The sequence below is a fragment of the Miniopterus natalensis genome, chromosome 7 (assembly GCF_054644295.1).
Source record: "Miniopterus natalensis isolate mMinNat1 chromosome 7, mMinNat1.hap1, whole genome shotgun sequence".
Taxonomy (NCBI): Eukaryota; Metazoa; Chordata; class Mammalia; order Chiroptera; family Miniopteridae; genus Miniopterus; species Miniopterus natalensis.
In genome coordinates, this window is record NC_142087.1 from 13,650,588 (window position 1) to 13,670,670 (window position 20,083).

At 52.7% G+C, this 20,083-nt stretch overlaps 1 protein-coding gene across 1 annotated transcript; it reads right to left on the reverse strand.

Moving 5' to 3' along the window:
- Nucleotides 1–3,342: 3,342 nt before the first annotated feature.
- On the reverse strand, nucleotides 3,343–18,397 carry BPIFB3 (BPI fold containing family B member 3). The gene is made up of 15 exons (XM_016200569.2): nucleotides 18,286–18,397; nucleotides 17,415–17,571; nucleotides 16,412–16,516; nucleotides 15,810–15,950; nucleotides 14,395–14,458; nucleotides 12,521–12,581; nucleotides 11,662–11,753; nucleotides 11,345–11,524; nucleotides 9,420–9,473; nucleotides 7,373–7,543; nucleotides 6,788–6,855; nucleotides 5,529–5,571; nucleotides 4,765–4,828; nucleotides 4,163–4,239; nucleotides 3,343–3,372 (listed from the first exon to the last, which is right to left on the reverse strand). The coding sequence occupies exons 1-15, from the start codon at nucleotides 18,395–18,397 to the stop codon at nucleotides 3,343–3,345; spliced, it is 1,419 nt and encodes a 472-aa protein (XP_016056055.2).
- Nucleotides 18,398–20,083: the final 1,686 nt, after the last annotated feature.

A 20,083-nucleotide genomic window follows, 5' to 3' on the forward strand; every position in this document is an offset into this window, starting at 1 on the left:
CTACCCACAGTTCTGTGTTCAAAGAGATATCACCACCTTTAGTTAAAAAGATGGGCTCTTTAATGAAGGGATTTCTGGCATCAGCAGGCAGCGGACCTCAGCTTTCCCGTCAACCTGGACACTGAAAGGGAAGGGGCTCCTCCTTACCCCTGGTAGGTCCCTGCAGTTCAGTCTTGAGAGGTCCCGTTCACAAGGCCCTCTGCTTTGGGCTGAGTCTGGTTATAGGCCCCTTATATAGCAGCTGGAGCCTGAGTCCAAACCCAGAGATGGAAACACCGTATAATTATGAAAGACCGGAATCCAGATTTGCTCTGCAAATCAGGCATTGAACCCCAAAACCACAAAGGTTTGTGGTTTGTGGCTAATTTCAGGAGCTGTGTTTAGCCCCGGATGGTGTCACATGAGCTGGGGTTTATCAGCCCCTGGTCTAGGTATATTCCTGGAGAACCCAGGTAGGCCCCCAGATGGGGGACCTGGAAACACCCCCAAATGCATCTTTCTGATTTCCAGCTCTAAGGCAGGCACTGCTCACTCCAGATGGCCTGGGCAGAGAGGATGTGCCCAGACTGGACTCAGCATGAGGCTGACCCAGGTTCAAAGCTGCTCAACCCCCAGTTCACTGCATGATTTTGAGCCAGTCACTTCCCTTCTCTGTCCCTCTTGTTATTTCCATCTGTTAAATGGGTATGATACCTGCTTCATAGGACTGATTTGAAAATTCAGGGAGGTGGATTTGGATCTGACTCTTCTAATTTGGGGCTGGTGTGAAGAAAACAAGCAACTGGGCTTTAAAATATATATATATTTTTATTGATTTCAGAAAGGGGAAGGGAGAGGGAGAGAGAGAGATAGAAACATCAATGATGAGTCATTGATCAGCTGCCTCCTGCATGCCCCCCGCTGGGGATAGAGCCCGAAACCCAGGCATGTGCCCTGACCAGAAATCAAATCTCGATCTCTTGGTTCATGGGTCTACGCTCAACCACTGAGCCATGCCAGATGGGTGAAGCTGGGCTTTTTTTTTACCTGCAGCTTTCTCCCTGTAATTCATTATGAAAAGTTCACACATACAGCAAAGTTGCTGCGATGGCACTGCTCTGGGCAAACCAAGCAAAGCAGACCTGGGTCCCACTCCTAACCCAGCATAGGCACAGATACTAGTGCCGTGAATGAATGAATGAATGAATGAATGAATGAATGAATGAATGAATGAATGAATGAGCAAATGTTCTTACTTCCACTGGACGAGGAGCTCTACGAGTCCTCCTTGTTTCACATCCCCCAGCCTAGGTCCTGCCTCTGTTTAATTGATGCCACCTCCTCCGGTCCCACTGGGTCCACCTGAGAACGCCTCTGGAGTGAGGAGACATCTCTCTCTCCCTACAAGGCCTGCTCAAGTCAGGGTGACTGCAAGGAGACCCTGCCTCCTCCTTCCCTGGAGGGACTGGGGGCTCTGAAGGCAGGCACAGTTGACATCAAGTTTGCCGATGTCACCACTGGCTCTTGGGCCTACCCCTCTCTGGAACTCAGTTTTCCCACCTGCCGTGGGCACACTAATGGAACAGGCTCTGGAGCTGGGTGCTGGGTTTGAATTCTGATGCTAGTTCTCTCCAAGCCTCTGTTTCCTTGGTTTCAAGGTAATGGCTGGAACATCTTGGCCTCGAAAGATTGCTGTGAGGAGTGAGTGATTTCAGCATGCCAAGTGCTGAGAGCAGGGCCTGGCACACAGTAGGCTCTCAGTAGATGGCATTTTCATCCTTGTCATCCTGGGTTCCCGCTGGCTCCTTGGGACAGCAAGTCTGAGAAAGCCTTGAGGGGTGTGAGGAGGCTCCTCAGCCCAGGGTCTGGACCACCTTATACCCCACCATCTGTGGGGCTGGAAGGGCTCCAAGGACAGGGACCCAAGAGTCATGCACACCTGTTTCCACCTCCCATCTGTCCTATGTGACCTGGATGGTCACTTCTCCTCCAGGACCTCAGTCTGGCCATCTGAGAAGTGGACATCATTGCACATTCCCAGTAAGGTTTTGAGGATTACATAGGAACCTTCAAGAATGTGCTTGGAGCCTCATGGAAGCTCAGTAAACAGCAGCTCCCTTTCATCTCCCCATCACCTCACACTTAGAGTGATATAAGTGCTTATTAAGCAAGTATATCACCTTTTTAAACAGAAATAAATGCAAAGAGGGCCATGTGCCTCCTGCACCCCCTTCCCAAAGGGACCAATACACATTGTAAACTGTAGAGGGCAGCGCACACACAAAGGTGGATATCGTCAGTCACATGAGGCTCTGTGCCCATCCTCAGTCCTGAGCCAGCCAGGCCCAATGACCACAAGGCAGGCCTGTCCCCTGGGGCTCCAAGAGGATTAGTGTAACTGACACCTCAGGGAGGTCACCTCGGCTTAGTGTTCAAAAGGCACCTTTGTCTATAGCTGGAGGGACCAGGCCCTGGGAGGTGACTCACCCAAAGGTGACTCAACCACTCAAGGGGCCAAGTGGAGGGCTCATGCAGGGGCCACAGGGACCAGGAAACAGAATCAGTCCACTCAGTCCTTGTTTCCCTCATGAACTGTCAGCCTCCGGGGCTGTAAGCTCAACACAGGGCTCCTTGCACATCTTGTTTCATCTCCCCACCCTAAGTGTGGCGGTTCAAAGCCTGGGCTTTGGACTCAGGGGCCTGGGTTTAAATCCTGACCTCATCATTTCCTGTGTGTCTTTAAGCAAATCACCTAACTTCTGTGTGCCTCAGTTTCAACTATAGAATGAAGGTTTAGTTCCTAGAAAGGAGGGTTGATTCAAGGAGTCAATGACATGATGTATCTAGAGCACTTAGAACAGTGTCTGACACAAAGATAGAGGCATCTAGAAAAATGGAGAGAGGAGAGGGGAGAGAACTGGGAGGGGAACACAGGCTGCCCAGCCAGCCAGGTAAGGTTGGAACACAAAGCTACAATGACAATGTCCCAAGTCCGCTCGCCTCCCAGGAGCCTCTGTCTGGAGAGGGGGAGGGCACCAGAGGCAGAAGCCAAGGTGACTCCTGTGTGACTGGGAACAGACTAGCCAAGAGATGCTGACACGCAGGAGCAGTTTATTGAAAGTCCGGGACTGGCCACTGAGGCCGCAGAGCTCTCCCCGAAGCAGAGTCCTGTGGCTAGCCCTAAAGTCCCCACCCAGGCTGGGGCATAGCTGCAGGGCCAGAGCACCTGGGTGGGCCCGGGTGAATAAGGGACACTTTATTGTCACTGACACAGGCTAGAGACTGGAAGGGAATTGAGGCTGAGTAGGCAGGTGGACAGAACTCTGGAAGTCAACAGGGAGGGGCAGCAGCCATTTCTCAGCCTCAGGATGCCACAGTCAGCACAACGGCATTCTGCAAGGAGCAATGGTTCTTAGTTAGACTCTCTGAGTCCTTGTGCCCAACGCTCTTGCCATGCCCCCCACCTCTGCATCCATCTCTGTGCCCCTCTTATGCCCTGTGGTTAGCACTGTACCTGGAACACAGCAGGCACTCATTAATGAATGAATGAACAAATAAATGAATGATGAATAAATGACATCCAGTGTGGGAGGGGTCACTGACTTGCTGACTTTAGGACTTACGAGACCCAAGTTCAAGTGTCATTTATTATGCTAATTTACTGTGTTGACCTTGGGCCAAAAACTTGACCTCCTTCAGCCTTGGTCCTCATCTGAGAAATGGGTTCAGAGCTCTCTGATCTGTCTACCTCCCAGCACTGTTTCAAAACTCAAAGTTGTGCTGGATCGAAAAGGATTGTGAGGCTATGTCCATATTCAACAAGAAGTGTTAAGATCTATTAGCCATGCCTGCCATAGGCACAGGAGAAGGGGGCACAGCACATGCATTTGTCACCCCTGGACCAGGAGAACTGGGATTCTGTGAGTGAATCTGAGATTGCGCCCTATAGATCAGACATGGGTCTGAGTTCATCAGGAAAGAACTATGATTGATTGGCAATGTCTGCCATGGGTTAGGGAGGAAGGAGTGGTCATCTATTTGCCATTCCCAAGTTCAGTCATTTGCAATGCCCTGAGGGATTTAGAAAATAGTGCAGGGGCAGACTCTCGTGATGAATGTCAAGCAGGGCTATCCGGAAGCACGCCTAAGGCCCATCTAGACCACACCTGCTTGGGAAACTCACCTCTATGATCTCCAGGACCGCATTGGCAAAACTGACATGAAGAACCTTAGGCAGGGGAATTCCAACGTCCAGCTCCACTGTGAAGAGGAAATGGTTGAAAGCAAATATATGAGGGGGGCCACGGTGGGAACTGCTGACCCTATTCCACCCTTCCTTGAGCCACCCACTTCTCCTCTTCGGGACTCAGTTTCCCTAATTGGCAGGCTCCTATTCATCCTATTAAACTCAAACAAAAATGCCCCTTTTCTGCATTGTCATCAGTGGCTCCCCTCAGCAGAGCCTCCTCGAGGTTCTGTCAGTCCCTTACACACTCTGGGCCATATATTCTAATCACTTGTTTATATGACTGCTTCCCTCTGGACTGTGAGCTTGAGGAGAAGACCCAGGTCAGATAGCTCTTGGGGCCCAGAGTTTGCCATGATGTAGATGCTAGTGAGTGTTGTTTAAAAGGAAACATTGCTGCCTCAATTTCTGCATCTTAGAAATGGGGATCCACCCCTCTCCAGCCTCACTGTCTATCAGAAGAAAAGAGGCAAAAGATTTGACAGTCTTAAGTTCAGACACTCCAAGCGTTCAAAAAGAACAGCGAAGGCCGCCCATACCGTTGAGCTTCGGCACATACGCCACCCGGAAGACATCACTGAGCCATTCTTCTAAGTGGGACTCCTGCAGCAGAGCATAGGGAGGGTGGGAGGTGTGGCTTTGCAGGCAGCAGAGCACTCCTTCCAGGCCTCCCCCACGCCTGAGGACACAGCTCCCGGTGGGCACAGGGCTCACTGGGGTGGGATATCCACCAGTGACCCCAGAGGGGACTCTGTGATTTAGGACAGCTTCACCCTGGGCCCCATGAGGCTAAAATGTACCAGCTCCAGTAGAACTCTGTGTGGTCTGATCTTAGATTCTACCAACTTAAGAACCCTTAGAATGTCCTAGAACCTGAGATGATCATGAGATTCCAGAACCGCAGAACTCTGTGAGAAGCAGGAAACTAAGGGCTCTGTGGAGCTCTGAAATACTAGAACTTTCTGAGTTCGGGAGCCTTATTACTTGTGTAATAAGTTCCAGAAGTTCCAGAATTTTGGACCTTTGTGAGATTCTAGAAGTTTACAACTTTTTAAGTTTCCCAGATGTTGATAGATCATGAGATTCAGATTCACTGTCCTAAGATGATGACCGTTTTACATGCGCGCGCGCACACACACACACACACACACACACACCTGCCCTGATGTTTGCCCACTCTGGCTTGTTGGGGCTCAGACTGAGGCCAGGTCAGTCACATGGCCTATGACTCATCCCACCTCCTTTCCAACCCCACTTGAAGAAGCTCACCACTGCCAAGCTGCTCACCCTCCCAGGAACTTACATCAAAGGGTTGGGCAAAGGAAGAAGCCAGCTTGACACTGAGCCTGGTGGAGAGAAGAGAGATGTTGGGGGCCCCAGCCTCCACCCCACCGCCACTGAGCAGTGCTCTGCCCCATCCCACCCCAGGTTGCCCCACCTCTACTTGTCCAGGATCAGGAAACAGGGTTACAGGCCCAACTCTGTCTCCACCCAGCCTTGACTCAGAGACTCAGTTCTCCTACCTGTAAAATGGACCTGGAGGGATCTAGCCTCCTTCTGAGATACCATGACCACCACCTCCGACTCCGTGGTCCTGGAGCCCCAGTCTGACTCCCAGTTGTTTGACTCTGGTGCAAGTGGGTGAGCCTCTCTAAAGAGTGGCCCTCCACAGACTGAGCACTGGCCATAGGGTGTTCTGTATCCAGGAGGCACGCACTAAAGGCAGCAGCCCACTAGTGGATTGCAGGTGACCCAAATGCAGGCCCAGAGCCGGAGCCTGGACACAGAGTCTATCTGCTGAGGGGCTGAGACATGAACTGCCACCAGGAAGGGGAGATGAACTCAGGCAGCAGGTGAGGTTAGAAATGGGGCAGCAATGGAGCCTTGCAGGGGGGCAACTGTATGTAACCTGAGGGCATGAGGTAAGCACTGGGTGCCTATGGCTCAGGAGGGGCAGATCTTGGAGACCAGTGGGAAAGCCCCCAAATCCAGGAGAGGGACAGCTAGGACCAGCCTGCAGGCCACAGTGAGAGCACTGAGCCTGGAGAGTGGAGGCTCAGACTGTAGACCTGCCTCTAGGGACAGCCCACTGTGCCAGCCCAGGCTTTGGAAATGGCAAAGTGACATTCCTGTGTGAAGAAGGGTTGCCATCAACATCATCATCTTGGTTCTTACAATTATCGTGAGGCCCAGATCCCACAGGGGTGGAGAGATTAGAGAAATAACTAGTTCACCCGAATAGTGAAGCTTTTTACACATTCAAGCACAGTTATCTCTGGGGCTGAGAAGCCAGGGCTTTGGACTCCATATCCTGGTTTGTCTCCAGAGCCAGGTTCTGAGCGGATGCTGTGGGAGAAGCCTGCTCTGGATCCTGCTTCTCTGAGCCCCCGGGCGCTTCATCTGCACAGCAGGCGAACACCATCCCCTCCCCCAGCAGGTCCTGGAGGCAAGGAAGATGCTGGGGAAACACCTGCAACTTCGTTGGTGCCTGATAAATGGAAGGAGGATCCTGTAGGTCCCTAATTCTTGTTCCTAAAGACAAAGCCCAGGACCCCATGTTACCTTTCCAGGGCTAGGGAGAGGTGCAACTTGGTAGCCGAAGGAGCCAGCTGGACACTTAAAGTCATAACCTGCAGGAGAAAAGAGGCAGAGGTTACTCTGAATTAGGCAGAAGGAGTTTGAGGACAAGTCTGCCTTGACCAACACATGAATCTCCACCATCCATTCCTTCCACTAACCTTACTGAGAACCTACTGTGTGTTAGGGTCCACGCTGGGCTATAAGGAGGTAACCTGAAGGTTCTGGTGTTTAAGAAGTAGAGTATTCAAACTGAGGGGCACCCTGGCGGGGTGGCTCAGTTGTTTGGAGTGTTGTCCTGTACACCAAAACTTCGCGGGTTTAATTCCCAGTCAGGGCACATACCTAGGTTGTGGGTTTGGCCACTTGACAGGCCTTGGGCCTGGTCAGATGTGAATGAGGCAGGAGTCTAAGTGGGCCTCGGGTATCAGCTCAGAGGATGACAGTAAAGGAGAGGGACTTCCACACTGTGCCATCCTGAAATCGAGGGGACGGCAACCCCCCAGCGGCCTGGAAAATGCAGCCCAGCTCAGAGCCCCGGTGCCGGGCTCCCATCCTTTAGCCACTCACCCCATTCAGCTCGAAGAGGGATTCAGGCGTCCCCACAGGGAGGTAGGACAGCACATGGATGTTAGCTGCAATGGAGACTGTGGCCTTCTTGCTCTGGAGTGTGACCATGGGTACTTCCTTCACCCTCAGCGAGAGCACAAGCTGCTGGCCTGAGGACAGCTTCCCCAGGGCCTGGAGAGAGGCAGAGGCAGAACAAGGGCCATGAGGCAGCTTAGATGCCCCACTGATAGAGTCAACCGGTGAGTCAACAAACACTCACTGAGCACCTAAGCGCACCAGGCACCGTGCTGGGTGCTGAGGTTCCAGACTGAACCAGACAGGCCTGATCTCAGCCTGCATGAGGCTGACAGTCAGGCGGGGCGACACCACCAACCCATGGAACAACTGAATAGACTCTTGTCTCACTCAGACTCAAAATCGCCCTGAGGCCCACTGGCCCTCCGTGACCCCTCCTCTGCCCTCTTCATCTCACCTCCAGCCCTGGTCTCATTCTCTCCTCTCCAGACTCACCAGCCTCTTCACTGTTCCTCTAACCTGCCAGGCAGGTGCCCACCTCAAGGCCTTTGCACTTGCCATTCGTGCTGCCTGGAAATGTCTTCCCCAGACACCTGCATGGTTCCCTCCCCCTCCTCCTGCTCAAATGTCACCTCAATGAGGCTTTGCGGAGCACCCTGTTGAGGAGCACTATCCCTGCGCTCCTGGTCTGTTTCTACCATTCCACTCTCTTCTACCTTCTGACACTGTGTCTCTTCTACTTGTTTATTTGTTCAATGCCTGTCACCCCCATCAGAATGGCAGCTCCTGGAGCACAGAGACTTTGGTTTACTTTTCACCTTTGCCCCTTCTGGATGCCCAGCACCTGGCACAGGGCCTGGTACATAGTAGGTGCTCAGTGAATATTACTTGACTGACTGAATCACACAAGCAGGAAATTCTGAGTCTCATAATCACGACATCATGGAATTATGGAAGTGCTGGAAACCACAGTCACAGAAGCTTGGAGTCACTTGAATGCTGGAATCTGGGGACCAGTTCCTCAAACTCAGACTCCCAGAGCTGCAGGATCAGACAGACAGGAAACCACCAATTTCACCCTCATGTGTCTTCAGATTCTAAAGCCATGGCACCAGGCTTGGAGCTGGGGCTCTGACACTGCAAGGCCAGCAACTGGAGAACACAGTTCTAGCCTCCAGAGCCAGGGCCAGGCTCCCCAAGCTGGAAGAACAGGGCCCAGCTTGCTGCATCCATGGTCCCTGCTCTTTCCACCCCCAAGTCCCTCTCTGCCATTTAGGACTCCTGCCCTCAGGAAATGCTTCTGAATGGCTAGCCCCAATCTCACCCTTTGCCTGAGACTCCTAGGCCCTTTAGCTAAGGACTCCAAGAAGCAGAGGCCCCAACCATGCCCACTAAGGCTAATTTGAATCACCACCTTCAAGGATTCAGAGTTTTTCTGTGTCCCCAAACTCAGTTTCCCTCTCCCTCCTCTCTGGGAGAAACCCAGATCTTGTGGACCTCTTTCCAACCTCTATCAGAATCTGCTATTATGTAAGGACCTTGTAGTAGTCATTTCAACTTCTGTATGAATTCAGATTCTCACAGATGGAAAGTATCTGGTCCAGCTCCAGTTGAACTAACAGGAAGGCTGAGGCCAGGCCCTGCAGTCTTGGACTGATGTTCTCCCTGAATCTTCTCCTTTCACTTCCCTCCCCAAGGCCAGTGCCCTGAGTCTTCTCTCTTGGAACAGAAGAGACCAAGACTAAGATGAACTAAGGTGGTTGGAGGGAGGGGACTCATTAACCTGGAAAGAATCTTCTGTCTTCTCCTTGACAAAAAAAGAACAATCATAGGAGAAATGCCCAATTGACTTCTGGGGCAGCTAGGCTATCAGGAGAAGATACAATGTTAGTCCCTCACACTTTAGTGTGAATTTGGATTCCACATTCAATTGCAGCTATCTGGAGAACTGTATTGAGAAATATTCTAGAGTCCATTCAGGCTCATCAGGAAAGAGCTACAGGGATCAAAGCTCATAAGAAGGGTCACTCACCTCAGGGACCAAAGCTTCTAGGTCTGTAGTTGTCAATGGAACATTGCTGGGAACCTGGCCCAAAGACCAAATTAGAGGGCATGGTGAACACAGAGAGAGGACAGGGATCCTCCAGCACACACAAAGTAGTTTTGCCCACATGCCACCCCACCCCACCAATCACATACACATCTCTACAAACACCCATGCTCCTTCTATTGGCCAATGATCACTGAGTGCTCACTACATGCCAAGAACATTTCACATGCTTTGCATGCCTTTGTTCATGTCACACTTAGAACAGCTCAAAGAGGTGGGTGCTCTGATTACTCTCATTTTACAGATGGGGAACTTGAGGCTCCTATCCAGACTCATAAGCTGGTAAGGGGTGGCACCAGGATGTGACCTGGGCTGGCTAATTCCAGAACCTTCAAACTACTCTGCCAGAGCTCACAATCTGAAGGTCCAAGGATCTGACCCCATACATTTTTTTTTAATCCAAACTGTATTTTCAAAAACTATGCATTTGTTTCTAGTATTTATAAATCAGGAAATTCATATAAATTTGCCAGTCTCTGGATGAAAAATTTAAAAATCTGATCATACTAGGCGTGTACACTCTCTCCTTGGGGAAGCTGAGTGGCAGCTGTCTGAGAAATGGGCAAAGGGTCCCTAAATCACTACAGTCCTACCAGACCTGCTGTCCTCATTCTGCTCATTGAAAATGGCCCAGGCTCCCGGGGCCCTGATGTTTGAGACCTCTGAACACACATGTCCACTTCTCAGAACCTGTTCACACAGGATAAACATACAGACATATTCTGGTCAGAGGGTTCCCAGACTCTCACCCAACACAAAGCCATCACCCCATAGGGATGGACAGCACCTGAGGGCAGTACTTGTCCTCTGAGACCCCTCTCTCTTGCCTAATACACACACACACACACACACACGCTGCTCAGACACATGCACTCTCACACTCAGAGTCTCTGCCTGGCTATGACTGCCAACTCCCTCCAGCCAGAAGACTTCTGCCTTCCAGCTCAGGAGCCTGGTTCAGGGCTCTCTGGACCCTCCATGCAGGAATTGAATGATCACCCCCTGTTCCCTTGAGCCTGAGCTGCAGATGTAGTAGGGAGAAGGGGATGGCAGGTGGCTCAGAGCTCACTGCCTTTGGAGAGGACTGAGGCCAAGAAAATGCCTCTGGTGAGGCTTCTGGGAGGCTGAACCTTCCAGACATCTGTGAGGTGTGAGGGGCCAGAATGAAAGCAGAGAGGTCTCAGAGGCTTCAGAACAAGTGTCCAAGTGACCTTTGGAATAGTCCAACCCCAGTTTTCTCTCTCCAACTCAAATCTGCTTTTGAGAAGCATTAGAAATGTTAATCATTCACACTTTAGTATAAAATCAGGCTTTTGACTCTGAAAGTGATCATCTCATGCAAGGATGCAAAGTTGGCTGCATTTCACATGCCAGTTCTGACTAATTAAAAGTAACCTCCTGCCCAGCCAGGTGTGGCTCAGAGGTTGAACATCAATCTAGGATCCAGGAGATCGTGGTTCAATTCCGGGTCAGGGCACGTCTGGGTTGAGGGCTTGATCCCTGGTCAGGGGCATGCAGAAGGCAGCCGATCAATAACAACTCTCTCATCATTAATGTTTCTCTCTCTCTCTCTCTCTCTCCCCCTTCCTCTCTCTGAAATCAATCAAAAAAAAAAAAAAAAGTAACTTCCTGGGAGGGAAGATTCAGAAGTCCCACTTAGGTTTAGCCAATCAGAGGGCCACTGTCAATAAGCAATGTTTGCCACAACAACAAGAACAGGCATGCGCATGCTACAAATTTGCCTCTGTCCGGTTTAGAGAAAAGGGCTCGCCAAGGCTGATGAGTAAGATGTGACCGGGTTGTCATTAGCATTTCCAGGGCACAGCAGGGTAGGGTGCCACACTCACCAGCTCAGGGGTGATGTCTATGTCGAGGGCACCGTTGGTCTGCAGAAGCCCAAATATGGTGTTGAAGAGGTACAGAGGCACGGTCACCTGGGATGTGTGGTCCTCCTTGGGAGGCACCTTGATGGGCTTGGGGGGTTTGGGGAAGTCGATGATATCACCAGCTACGCTCTTCACAATGGGCTGCAGTGGGAGGAGACAGGGCATGGGGGGGTCTCAGGGTTGCTCACCCATGTGGCTTTGACCCAGCATCTCCTGCCCAGCCTCTACCAGTACCCTCCCCCTCCCCAACAGTGGGCAAGGCCTCAGAAGGCACTCACGTTGATCTCCAGCTCTATGTACTGGTTAGAGATGAGAGGCAGTGTGGCCAGAGTGAATTCCACAGACCCAAGAGTCCCAAAGGGTACCAGGCCTGCATGGGGAGAGGAAGAGGGAAAAGGACCCCACGAGCTAAGCCCCGAATAATAACAGGCCCTACTTCCATTTATTGAGTGCCTAGCACTCTACTAAGTGTTCACATGGGCACTACCGTCATCCTCATTTTACAGATAAAGATCCTGAGGCTAGACAGAGGAAGTCACCAGCCCAGGGCCACATAAGCCACAGAGCAGTAAGAGAGAATGCAGTTTTTCAGAGCTGGTGTCACTAACCACTGAGATGCCCTGCCTCTCTCGCATCACACCACAGATAGAGACATCTGCCCCCAACCTCTCTATCCTTATTTCTATTTTTATACTTTTCAAAGCCCACGTGTGAACACAAAAGGCATCCACGTCTCCACACGCTCAGAGAGATTGGTGGCTACTGTGGCTGTGGGGGTCTCAGGTTCCTTACTTGAGCTCTCTGGGCCTCAGTCATTTTGTCTGTCCAGATAACAACAACAACAACAACAATAATAATAATAATATCTGCCTCATATTTCTGACCATGCCAGGCAGGCCACAGGTGCTTAGTAAGTGGCCTGAAGCCCCCAGCAGATGGAGACCTGGATGGCTGTGAGTCCCCTACTGAACCAGCCTCAGCCCAGACCTCCCCCGTTAGGCCTCTTCAAAGTGGCGCCCTCATCAGTCTGAGGAGGAAGTGAAAGGTCCCAGAATCCTGTCCCTAACTCTTCCCTTGGTACCCCACCCACTGGGGTAATGGGAAAGGGGTAGGAGAAGCGGGTCGGGCCCCACTTACCCAGCACAGCCCCCAGGAGCTCATTCACCACGCTCAGCACACAGTCCACCACGGGGCACAGCTGCGTCCAGAGGAGACAGGTGTTACGGGAAAATAAGAGTGCACCCCAGCCTGGCACAGGGGACAGTCGCATTTTCTATAAACGTTTTGCTTCGTGGTCCCGAGGACCAAAGCAAGGCAGAATGTAGAGAAGGATGGGGGGATAAGTGCAGCAGCAGGGGAGGGGCTGGAGCTTGATGTGTTGGGAGGGTGGAGAAGGTGATGCAGAGGGCCAGTCACATGGGCCCCCTCAGGAACCTCGAAGCATGCTATGCTAGGGGGACAGGGAGACATACTTCAGGGGCCAGTCAGGGTATGTGGACAAGGCCATCCTGAGGGGACAAAGGCAGCTGTTCCCTCTGAGATCTCAGGCCCCTCCTGCTATCCAGGTGGACCCCGGGAAACTTAGCATCTGTACCCCGAAGAAGGGTGCCTCCCCCCTCCCCCCGAGAGTCAGGCCTGGGCCGGGGCATTCACTACACACAACACCGCGTATTTACTGAAAACCCCTGTGCTGTGCTTTGGTTCCCAGGATCTGGAGTCTGTGAAACTCAGGAATCTGAGTCCACCTGAGCAGGAACCTCAGAGGTGACCCAGTCCAGCCCCTTCATTCTACATCTGGGGCCAGAGAAGAATGGCAACCTGCCCAAGGTCACAGCTGTTCTCAAAGAGACAAAAGAAGGCTGTCTTTTCATTTAAACCCTGGGACCTCATCCTCCATGGCCTCTGGAGTCAGGCATGTCACAGAAGTGAGAGGACAACAAAGGGGCTATGACAGGTGGAGAAGCTACCCCTTGGCACCAGCCGTGTGACCTTCGGGAAGAATGCACCGTTCTGCCAGGGTGGCTGATTGCACAAGAAATGCCAGAAATTGGATCCTTAAGAGAAATCTCCAATCTCTAAATGCTAGTGATTAGCTCTTATTTTTAAAACCTCTGAATCAAACAAATCCTGTGTTGTTGCCAGTTGTCCCACAGACCCTAGTTAGGGGTCACGATTTAAATGCAGCCCTCTTGTTGAAATCCACCTGAGATGGGCCTGGTTGGGGTCCTTGCTGCTGGGAGCTCTCCTCTCCCCCGAGCTTCTTTCCAGTTGGCTTCTTCAAGTCCAAGGCAGTTTTGCCAACCTCAGGCTCCCACAACCTTGCAACCTCCACAGGTGGCCTTCACAAGGACTCACAGGAGGCCCAACTGCCCTGTGCTGGCTGTGGGACCCCAGCAAAGCGCTTCCTTCTATGGCCTCAATGAAAGGGGCCTTTGGCCAGACCAGCTTTTCTCAAGTGTGGTTCGTGTCCCCTGGTAGAAGCCAGGATGGCTGGGGCCGGCCATCGACAAGCGTCCTGGAGCAGTTTGATCATAATGTGTTTGTCTTACGAAGTATTAAAATACATGTATGAAGTATTAATATACATGTCTTATGAAGTATTAATATACATGTATGTAACTTTCTGAACATGTGTGCCAAGCACAGGGCTCAGTTGAAATTCACCAAGTGACCCAAGTTTAATTCAAAGCTAGTTTAAAGCAAAGTTTAAAGTCAATAGTACTTCAGGTGGCAAAGACAGAGCAGGGGACAAGAAAGGGACATGAATTTAGGAGCAGGAGAGTCACGTCATCGGAAGCTGTAAATTTAGGATTCAGAGGTCTGGGGAAGGATTGTGCCAGCCACCCTCCTTCAGACTCACAGGCGGCACCTGGGCGTCTGTGGGCAGGCCAGGATGGGATTACCTGGTGGGCGTGGAAGGGAAGAACAGCCTAATCCTGCCTGGCGCCCAGAGTTACTCAAAGCTGGGGGAGGAGGGGCACAGCCTGGGGGAGAGAGGCCCCCACACTCACCAGTCCCGGCAGCACCTTGAAGAGTGTATGTTCCACGACCCCAAGGAGCGGTGTGGGCAGCAACCTGGGCAAAGTGAGAAGCCTGAGAGTATGGTCATCGCACGGGAACGGTGCCAACCTGGGTCACAGGCAGGGTGGGCACTGGGAGCTCTGGGTATCTCCTGTCTCCATCCTTGGTGATGTTGGCTGGGACTAGGAGACTGGGTTTAAATCTTGGCTCTGCCTCATCATGAGGCCCGGGGGGGGGGGGGGTCAGTTTCCCCATTTGTACAGTGCCTCCCTTACAGAGTTATTGCTGCCGAGATTAAATGGGAGTGTATACATGTCAGGTATACAGTCTGTGCTCAATAAATATCTGTTCCTTTTGTCTCTGCCAACATTTTCAGAGAAGTGAATTTGAACCTAGAGCAGCACCTGGCTTAGAGTGAGGGTTCAATAAATATTTGTTGAATGAATGAGTGAGTGAGTGAGTGAATGAGAGGGTGGCCTGTGGCTGAGAAGTGCATGCGGATGGGCTCAGGTCTGTTTAAAGATTATAAGAGTACAGAGGGAGGAGTGACAACCACAACCACAGGGCACCACCACCATCCTGGGCTCCATTCCCTCCAAAGCCCCCATAGCCCACAGAAGCAGGAGGAAGCCAATGGGATTTAAGGGCCCAAAGACCCTGTCTGGAATCCCCTTATTAAGGCCCTTCTGGAGACAAGAGCAACCCTGGTCACCCTACTCCTGGGAGCTAAAACAGAGCTGATTACCCATCACTGTTCAGGGCCACCCAACGAAGATGGGGTGGGATGTGTGATTAGGCCTGGAATATAGAAACTAATGGGGGAGATACAAAGTGTGAGGCAGAGGAGGAGGCAGGTGCCTCTGAGGGTGGGTGCAGAGCACTGGGAAAAGCCTTGGACCTGAGCAGAGACCAGGCCACCTCCATCCCTGCCTCAGTCTGGGTGTGTGACCTTGGGCCTGTCCCTTGCCCTCTTTGGGCCTCAGTTGTCTCCTGGGGATGATAATTCAACACAAGGGTAGGGAAGGCCACTGTGCCTGAACAGTTGGGAGAAGAGACAAATATGACAGCGCCAGGGCCTTCCAAATCAGCAAATACAGGCCCTCATTATACAGATGGGGACACTGAGGCTGAGGCAGAGGAGGGGCTTCCTCTGAGGGTCACACAGCAAGTCAGGAACCGAGCTGGGTCTCCGATGTGCTGACAGCAGGGACTGAGATGCTGGCAGATCAGATGGAGGGGACCACCGAAGGCCCCTGCTCTATCTGGGAGAGGTGACAGCGGGACCTCAGGGCCCGGGAAGGGGGACACCAGGAGTGGATGGTGCGAACTGTGGGCTGAGCCAGAGGGCTCGTCCCTGCAGGGCTGGCTGGAGGCTGGGCGAGGTGGGGCTCCCCAGAGGACTCACCCCGAGAGCAGGCTGACGTGGCCCAGGAGCGTGCTGCAGCGCTTGAGGATGAGGATGGGTGTGCCCCGCGAGCTCACGCCCAGCGCCACGCGCGAGGACACGTTCACTTCGGCTGCCAGCTGCAGGAGGCCCCCCAGGGGCCTGCGGGACAGGCGCTGGGGCGTGGCTAGGCCGCCAAGCCCCCCCCACCGGGGCCTCCTTAACCACGCCCGCCCCTGGGCTGGGACCCTGGTGATCGAGTAGGGTGACCCCGCGAGCAGCCCCGCCCCTGCCCTCCTCTCACCCCCCCTCCCGGAAGGCCCCTCGTCTTGCACATCCCTGAGCCTTCTTCCCACCTCTCCTGTAGGCTCCAAGCAGTGGGGTAGGGGTCTCCAGGGAGCACGAAATGGAAGTCCCCGGGGGTCAGTGGGATGGAGGTACATGCGGAGGGGCAATGGGGTGGGATCCAAGAAGGAAACAGTGGTGTGGGAGTCCCTTGGACAAGAACTAGAGTGGGAAAAATAGGGGGCACTGGGGAGAGTGTGGAGGGACAGCAGGATAGGGGCCCCCAATGGCCAGAGGGGTGGGGAGCAGTAGGATAGAGGTTCCCAGGGCACACTCACCCAGAGCCATGCAGGCCCACCTTGGTGTGCAGGCTCAGCTGCACCCCAAACCCTGGCAGCAGCTTCAGCGACACCTTTGGCAGTGTGAGGTCATCGATCTGTAGCCTGGGATGGAAGTCAAGGGGAGGGCCAACAGGGTCAGTCCCTCAGTGCCTGGGACATCCCTGGCTCCTGGTCTTCGCCTTCCTCTGATTCACCACCAACCATAGGCTGGTTCCCATCTGCTTGGGGCAGACAGTATGGCCTGCAATTAAACACCGAGACCCCCCACTGCCACCACTCCCTAGCTGGGTGAGCTTGAGCAGGTCCTTTCACTTCCCAGGGTCTTAATCTCCTCAACTGTTAAATGCGATTGATAACAGTCCTACCTCGGATTCCGTGGGATAATTCATGTACAATGTTTAGCACAATGCCAGGCACCAGAAACCCTGGCTAGGTGGTATCACGTTATAAATATTAGTTATTATGTGATTTCATTCATTTAAAAATATTTTTTGAACATTTATTATGTGTGAAGCACTATTTATGATATTGGGGACAGAGCAGTGAACAAGTCAGATAAAAGTCCCACTCTTCCTGGGATTTATAATCTAGCAGAGGAGACAGGACACAAACCAGTGAAATATATGGGTGAAGGAAAGGAGGGGACAACCAAGGACTGGTTAGGGCAGGGCTCTTTGGAGCAGACATATGAAGAAGAGGAAGGAGGGAGCCACGTGGATGCCTGGACTAGCCCAGAGAGACTGAGCAACTTGCCCGGGTCACACAGTAAATAACAAATCAACCGAGAGCTGGAACACTCAACCACAGGTTCTTGCTACCATTCCTGTCTTGCCCGAGATGCAGTAGACTTATTATTTTCTGACTCGAGTCCTGGGACTCTGTACTCAGGGCTCCCCACATCACCCCCATCATCTCTCTTCTAGTCCCTGAACTAAAGACCAGCCTTACTGTAGAGCACACAGTAGGTGGGCAGTCAAGAGGCCACACTACAGGGACTTACCCAGAGAGCTCCTCGACAATACCAAAAACCCCTCCGTAGCCCAGCAGGCCGCCTCCTCCAAGCAGCCCCCCGGAACCCAGGAGGCCCTGGTTCACTGATGTGACCGACCCCAGCACATTCTGTAGAATGGGACCCCCGACCAGCGAGTTCTGGATGGCTACAGAGAGGGTGGGGAGAGATAGGTTCATTTTACAGATGGGGAAACTAGGGCCCAAAGAAGGCCAGAGACTTGCCCAAATTCACACAACAAATCGGGTTTGAGGCAAGTAGTATGGCTAGGGCTCCTGATCCTGGGCCACCCTGTAGCACCAAAAAGGACAGACTCAAAGGAGGGAGCACAGGGCCACCAGGGCTTGGTCAAGATGGAGAAGGCAACCTCTGCTCCTCCTGGGCTCTCTAGCCTGACTGTGAGGATTGTGAGAGGGGCAAGACAGAAGGGACCACCTTGTGGAGGTTGGGGCAGATGGGGGTGGCCTCCCTGAAGCATTTTCTATTCAGGACTGCTCTACTATCCAAGAGATTGTCACCCTGGGTGGTGACATCCTGGAGCACAAAATGCCTAGTAGATATCCTGCGCCCCAGAAACGTGGGATGGCCAGCACCCTCCCCTTGGCCTCTTCAACCCCATGCATCCCCGCCCCTGAGGCAGACAGAGTCCTGCAAGGCCTCAGCCCATATCACCCCATCCACCTCCCAGAAGAAGTGAACTAACCACTCCCTGGCGTCTGCAAGCAAACCTTTAACTCCCGGAATTCCCCACGCAGTTGAGAATCGCAACCTGACATTGTTCCTGAAAGCATGAGCTCTACGCATGTCCATGGGGCCTTCACTCTGCAGCTGGGCCCCTCACTAACTGTCCACCTCGGCTCACCTTTGCCAAGTTCATCCTTGTCAATCCGAGCGAGTGTGCCCACGGTCTCAAGCAGCCCCCCGCATGGAGTCGCCAGACCCCAGAGGAGAAGCAGGGACCACATGCCCAACATCGTCTGTGGCACACCTGTCAGGGGCAGAATTAGGAACTCTGAGGCAATCCTCGTGCCCAGGCCTTTCCCCTCCCTGTGCCCCAGCACCGCCCTGGGGCCCTCTCGCTGGGCTGGCACAGTTCAAGTGCAGCTTCACTCCCAGAAAAGCCCTCTCCATCCAGATGCAAACAGCAGCTGACACTTGCAGAGGTACAACTTTGGTGCACGCTACAGCCTCCAGGGCACTTTCCCAGCCTCTCCCTCATTGGATCTCATTTCAGAGATGGGAAAACTAAGGTTAAAAGAGGGGAAGGGACTTGACCAAGGTCACAGAACTAATCAGTGACAGGGCCAGAATTTGGGCCCAAGTCCATCTGACTTAAAATGTCTCCTTTCTCTCCTCTCCCGCCTCCATCCGAATGATGTTAAAGAAAGAAATAGGATGGGAAATGGGAGGATGGCTAACTTACTAGTTTCATAGAAAAGGCTTTTTCTTTATGGAGTTCCATATCTGCCCACTCAATCACATACCTTCCTATCCCCTTGTGTTATCCCTGCTTAAACCCCACTCCCCGCTGCTCTTCCCAATACCCACTAGGTCCCTGCCTGCCTCTTTGACCTCCTCGGTCTTAAACATGAGAAGCTCCTTCCCACCTCAGGGCCTTTGCACAGGCTGTTCCTTCTGTTAGGAAAACTCTTCCTCTGGTTCTTTGCATGACTGACTCCTCACCCTTCAGGTTCCAAATACATGTCCCCTCCTTGGAAAGCCCTCCCTCCTTAACCTTGTCTAAAGAAGCCCATCTGTCACTGAACCTCACCCAGAATTTTCATTTTTAGGTGCTTATCACAATTTGCAATTAGGCATCATGTTTGTGTCCTTGTTTTCCTTGTAAGCTCCCAGAGGGCAGGGGCAATGTCCAGGGCCTCCATGCATGGCCGTGTGCTGGGGAGGATGTCTCTTGAGGGGGCTAAACGGGAAGAAATCCAGCCCCACCCCACTTGCTCTGGCACTGCCAAGAGAGGGCAACTTTTCCTCATTTGCACACCTGTGTTTGGACACACACGGACCAGCAGCCATCTCGATGGTGTCTGTCCACTTTCTCCAAAACTAGTCCCATAGTGGCTCCCTGTAACCTCAGTGTCTCTCACAGAAGGAAAGAGTCCCACCATGGGAAAACAGTTGGCTTAGAGAAAAATAGGCACCCCTCTAGCCCAGTCCATAGAATAATTCTGTCTTCAGTCCACTCGTTCCTGCCTTTGCCCCTCTCTAAGCCCCAGTTTTCCCATCTGTAAAATGGGCTCTACCTCCCATCACCCTCCAGGTACTCCGAGTGCCCTCCTATGGTGACTTCTTTCTGTGCTATTATTCAGACAGGACAGCAGGCTGGTCACGGGGGCAATGGTCGGGGACCTAGACAAGGCCAGGGCAGCCACAGGCGGCCTTACCTGCTCCTGCAGCTCCACGATGGGTGGGTAGGGGTTCCCAGCCTCCTGGTTGCTCCTCTACCCTCTCAGGCCTAGGAGAGGCCCTTATATGCCCACAAGGGCCCTGGAGGCACAAAGGGGGCACGGACGCCAGGAACCCGTCAATGTGTCATGTCAGAAACAAATTGCGGTTTTCCCCACTGGCCTGGCTAAGCCTTTCTTCTGGAGGAGTGAGAAAGGGGAGTGGGGAGCTGGGGTTGGTGCCCAGGGGCTGCAGAGGCA

Coding starts and splice junctions, on each gene's coding strand:
- BPIFB3 (XM_016200569.2), bottom strand. CDS start 18,397: ATGTTGGGCATGTGGTCCCTGCTTCTCCTCTGGGGTCTGGCGACTCCA. Junction 11,525..11,661: donor ACATAGAGCTGGAGATCAAC/GTGAGTGCCTTC, acceptor CTCCCACTGCAG/CCCATTGTGAAGAGCGTAGC. Junction 7,544..9,419: donor TAGAAGCTTTGGTCCCTGAG/GTGAGTGACCCT, acceptor GCCTCTCTCCAG/GCCCTGGGGAAGCTGTCCTC.